Genomic DNA, 5,000 nt, shown 5'->3' with positions numbered 1-5,000 from the left:
TTTAACTCACCTCACCTCACCCTACTTTAACTCACTTTACCTCACCTTACTTTAACTCACCTCACCTCACCTTACTTTAACTCACCTCACCTCACCTTTTCATGGGCTGCCTCAAATGACTGCACTTAATTTCTTCTGAACTTGTGTCTTGTATCTCACCTTACCTACTGTAAGACATCATCACCTGGTGGACCTGGCTTCATGATATCGTACCTCAATATGCCTCGCCTGACCCCATCTTACCTCATAATGTGATCTGCCTGTGATCTTGAATTTCCCCTTAGGGATCAATAAAGTATCTATTTATCTATCTATCTATCTATCTATCTATCTATCTGCCTAACATATTAACAGTGCTGCTTCCACCCTTATCTGTCCAATGTCAAAAGCGTGGCAGTGTGTCAAGGCTGCAGGTATCATTTCCATTCTCATTGAACAGCTGTGTGTAGAGCCCCTGGGCAGGTAACACTGGGATTCCCGCCTGCGCTTTTCTCATGTGCACTTACTGAACTACATCCAGCATTCAGCATTCACGCCAACAGCTGTTGGAAAATAGCAAGATAGCACTTGACAGTGAATTATGACTCAGATCGGGATCGCAGGAATGGTGGAGGTGGAGCCTGGGATTTTTTTTAGGTAGGGAGGGAGGGAGAGAGGGAGAGAGAGAGAGGGAGGGAGGGAGGTAGAGAGGGAAAGAGGGACAGAGAGAGGGAGAGAGGCAGAAGACGATAGGGAAATTCCCTCTGTATGCCCTCGAGTCAGTCTGGCTTGGGAAGATGCAGTTGTAGATGAGGGGAAAAGGGAGAGGGAGAGAGAGTATTAGTAGACTGTATTTGTGTGTGTGTGTGTGTGTGTGTGTGTGTGTGTGTGTGTGTGTGTGTGTGTGTTCTCCCACTCGCTGCATTCCTATGGCCATCAGAGAGGTGAAACTGTGAGCTCAGCAGAAAATAGCCGCCCTTAACATAAACCACACCGATATGAGCCAATCACAGACCGTCACAGGGGGGTTGTGAACGCCATGGCGATGAGCAGATGATTGACAGTTGTAAAATGGAGGGAAGGGAATCATAAATGGAGTCTGTGAGGAGAACTAGGCAGGCAGAAGCCTCTGGGTGTCTGGCTGCCATATTGCCTTTGTAGTGCCCCCCCCCCCCCCCCCCCTCGACCTGTTCATGTCTTAGTGGTCTTCTCTTGTGTCCCCCCCCCAGACGTGGAGGAGGAGGAGGAGGAGAGGACCTGCGACTCACTGAGGACTGAGGTAAGGACCCCCCTCTCAACATGGTGCTGCCCACGCACATGCCTGTGTCTTTCATGCGTAACAGTATATAGTGTACAGTGTTTGTGTGTGTGTGTGTGTGTGTGTGTGTGTGTGTGTGTTTGTTTCTGGAGCACTCCTCATTACCCGGTAATGGGCAGGAAACACTTCTCTCTCCACCTGCCCTGCATCAGTACCTGGGGTCAGACACGCTGTGGTTAAATTAAAACCTGAGCCAGTGCTATGGAGCGGGTCTGACCATGGGTTAATGTGTGTGTGTGTGTGTGTGTCCATGGAGTGGCTCTAACCATGGCTTAATGTGCGTTTGTGTGTGTGTGTGTCCACGGAGTGGCTCTAACCATGGGTTAATGTGTGTGTGTGTGTGTGTGTGTGTCCACGGAGTGGCTCTAACCATGGGTTAATGTGTGTGTGTGTGTGTGTGTGTGTGTGTGTGTGTGTGTGTGTGTGTGTGTCCACGGAGTGGCTCTACCATTATAAGTTAATGTTAGATGTGGGACGGCTTTACAGCCTTCACCACAGCCGTACTACAGCCAGTGGAGGTCCTGCAGGGACAGAGGGGAGACCGAGACCGAGTTAATGGAACACAGAGCCACCGATAGCGCGTGTTTGTTTAATCGTGCCTGTCTCCACTAGCTGCTCTGACCCCAATAAAGGGCTCCTCATTAATCTGGGGGAATTGTTAACACCCCTAACAGCTGCGGGAACACAACGATGCATCTCGCAGCCCATGCGTGACCTGTGTGCTCTTCTCTAAACCCACTTAAAAAGCATCACTATCTCAGTATACCCACTTAAAAAGCATCACCATCTCACTATACCCACTTAAAAGCATCACCATTTCGGTATACCCACTTAAAAAGCATCACCATTTCAGTATACCCACTTAAAAATCATCGACATCTCACTACACCCACTTAAAAAGCACCACCATCTCACTACACCCACTTAAAAAGCATCACCATCTCAGTACACCCACTTAAAAAGCATCACCATTTCAGTATACCCACTTAAAAAGCATCACCATCTCACTATACCCACTTAAAAAGCATCACCATCTCACTATACCCACTTAAAAAGCATCACCATTTCGGTATACCCACTTAAAAAGCATCACCATCTCAGTATACCCACTTAAAAAGCATCACCATCTCACTATACCCACTTAAAAAGCATCACCATCTCACTATACCCACTTAAAAAGCATCACCATCTCAGTACACCCACTTAAAAAGCATCACCATCTCAGTATACCCACTTAAAAAGCATCACCATCTCACTATACCCACTTAAAAAGCATCACCATCTCAGTACACCCACTTAAAAAGCATCACCATCTCAGTATACCCACTTAAAAAGCATCACCATCTCACTACACCCACTTAAAAAGCATCACCATCTCAGTATACCCACTTAAAAAGCATCACCATCTCACTACACCCACTTAAAAAGCATCACCATCTTAGTATACCCACTTAAAAAGCATCGGCATCTCACTATACCCTCTTAAATCACCTTGAACACTTGGGGTTGATCACAGCATACCCTCTACAACTCACTAAACTACATGACAGTATGCCCACTACAGCTAACTAGACTACACCACTGAGCCTGAATATGGAGTTTCCAGTGCCTATGACACACACACACTCACACACACACACACACACACACACACACACACACACAGTACGCATTTGTGTGAAGGAGATGTTTGTCACACACGTGTTTACCGCTACGGCTATCTGAGCCTTTCACTTCATCGGTCTTAATCAGTCCTTTACAACTTGCTACAAAATCCAGGGAAACGGTCCAGCAAATCCTTCAAACTCTCAATTCCAACAGTTTATCATTCATCTGTGACTCAATGTAAACACTTTACACATTCTTAGCACACTGTCAGAAGTAGCATACAAATGATTTACTAACGCTCTGTGTCTGTCTCTGTGTCTCTGTGTGTGTCCATGTGTTTGGCCATTCCTTTGGGTGTGTGTGTGTGTGTTTGTGCATTCCTCTGTCTCTCTCTCTCTCTTTCTCTCATTCTATCTATCTATCTATCTATCTATCTATCTATCTATCTGTATGTGTGTGTTTTTGTGTGTGTGTTTTTTTGGGTATGTGTGTGTGTGTGTGTGTGTGTGTGTGTGTGTGTGTGTGTGTGTGTGTGTGTGTAGGACGGAGTACGTGGACGAGGAGGCCTTCGCAGGAAGCCGGTCCCCAGAATCACCTTTCAGGCAGGAGACCCATTCTACATCAGCAGGAGAGAGAGGGAGGAGCTGGCGAAGTTGGACAAGATGGAGGTGAGAGAGGCAGAGCCAGGGACAGAGAGAGAGAGGGAGAGAGAGAGAGAGAGAGAGGGAGAGAGAGAGGGAGATAAAGAGAGATAGAGAGAGAGAGCGGGAGGGGGAGGAGGAAGGGAGAGATAGAAGAATGGAGGAAGATCTGGATGAAAGCCTGGAGAGAGGAGAGAGGAGAAGTTACTGTGAGGATTGATCAAATGCTGTGACAAACGCTGTGTGTATACATTTGTATGTGTGAGTATGTGTTTAGTGTGTGTGTGTGTGTGTGTGTGTGTGTGTGTGAGAGAAGGAGAAAATGAGAGCTATGTTTATAGTGTTGGCAGAGTAGGAGCTCTGAAAAGTAGAGCTATGGAAATGTGTATGGAAGGTTTATTTTAGGTCCGCGTGAGCAGGTGTGTATATGTTATAGTGTGTGTATGTGCCTGTGTGTGTGTGTGTGTGTGTGTGTGTGTGTGTGTGTGTGTGTGTGTGTGCGTGCGTGTGTGTGTGTTTGTGGAATAGCCAGTGGAAAGTCTGCAGTGGAAACTGGGTTTGCTTAACACTAGCCTCAACTGCACCCAGACACGGCCTGGCCACATTGTGTGTGTGTGTGTGTGTGTGTGTGTGTGAGAGAGAGAGAGAGAGTGATTGCACTGAGGCAGCCTGGCCACATTCTACGTCTCTTTGAGTGTGTGTGTGTGTGTGTGTGTGTGTGTGCATCTTTACACACACTCTAACCCAAGTGAGGCCCCATTTCCTGTGAGTTTTGTCTAAGTTTGCTGGTGTGTGTGTGTGTGTGTGTGTGTGTTTTGGTGTCTGTATTAATACTTTAGTCTGTATATGAGTTCATGTGCACATACTCTGCTGAACCTGCTAGTAGAAGAGCATGTCAGTCGGAGAAGCGCTTTTCTGCACACATCCTGTGACTAATGCAGTCGCCCTGTATGGGTGAAATAGAGCGAGGAAGAGAGAGACAGGTGAGAGGTGGGACAGGTGAGAGGTGCGACAGGTGAGAGGGGAGACAGGTGAGAGGTGGGACAGGTGAGAGGTGGGACAGGTGAGAGGTGGGAGGTGGGACAGGTGAGAGGTGGGAGGTGGGACAGGTGAGAGGTGGGACAGGTGAGAGGTGGGAGGTGGGACAGGTGAGAGGTGAGAGGTGAGAGGTGGGACAGGTGAGAGGTGGGACAGGTGAGAGGTGAGACAGGTGAGAGGTGAGACAGGTGAGAGGTGAGACAGGTGGGAGGTGGGACAGGTGAGAGGTGGGACAGGTGAGAGGTGGGACAGGTGAGAGGTGGGACAGGTGAGAGGTGAGAGGTGGGACAGGTGAGAGGTGGGAGGTGGGACAGGTGAGAGGTGAGAGGTGGGACAGGTGAGAGGTGGGAGGTGGGACAGGTGAGAGGTGGGAGGTGAGAGGTGGGACAGGTGAGAGGTGGGACAGGTGAGAGGTG

General features: G+C 48.4%; 1 protein-coding gene across 6 annotated transcripts in view; it reads left to right on the top strand.

Moving 5' to 3' along the window:
* The first annotated feature begins 1,214 nt into the window (after nt 1-1,214).
* LOC134097799 (DNA (cytosine-5)-methyltransferase 3A-like) overlaps nt 1,215-5,000 on the top strand; it is a 52,700-nt gene continuing 48,914 nt past the window's right edge. For 4 of the 6 annotated variants that reach the window (XR_009940948.1, XM_062550747.1, XM_062550744.1 and 1 more), the window contains exon 1: nt 3,473-3,573. Coding sequence is in view for 4 of the 6 variants with exons in the window: in XM_062550747.1 (XP_062406731.1) it covers nt 3,568-3,573 (6 nt within the window). In the remaining 2 variants the exon portion in view is untranslated. Of the gene's footprint in view, nt 1,259-3,447; nt 3,574-5,000 lie in introns of those variants that run through there. The other 2 variants (XM_062550748.1, XM_062550745.1) reach the window with 2 other exon arrangements.

Source organism: Sardina pilchardus, chromosome 12 (genome assembly GCF_963854185.1).
Source record: "Sardina pilchardus chromosome 12, fSarPil1.1, whole genome shotgun sequence".
In the NCBI taxonomy this organism is placed as follows: domain Eukaryota; kingdom Metazoa; phylum Chordata; class Actinopteri; order Clupeiformes; family Clupeidae; genus Sardina; species Sardina pilchardus.
This window is presented reverse-complemented; position numbering and strand designations above follow the sequence as displayed.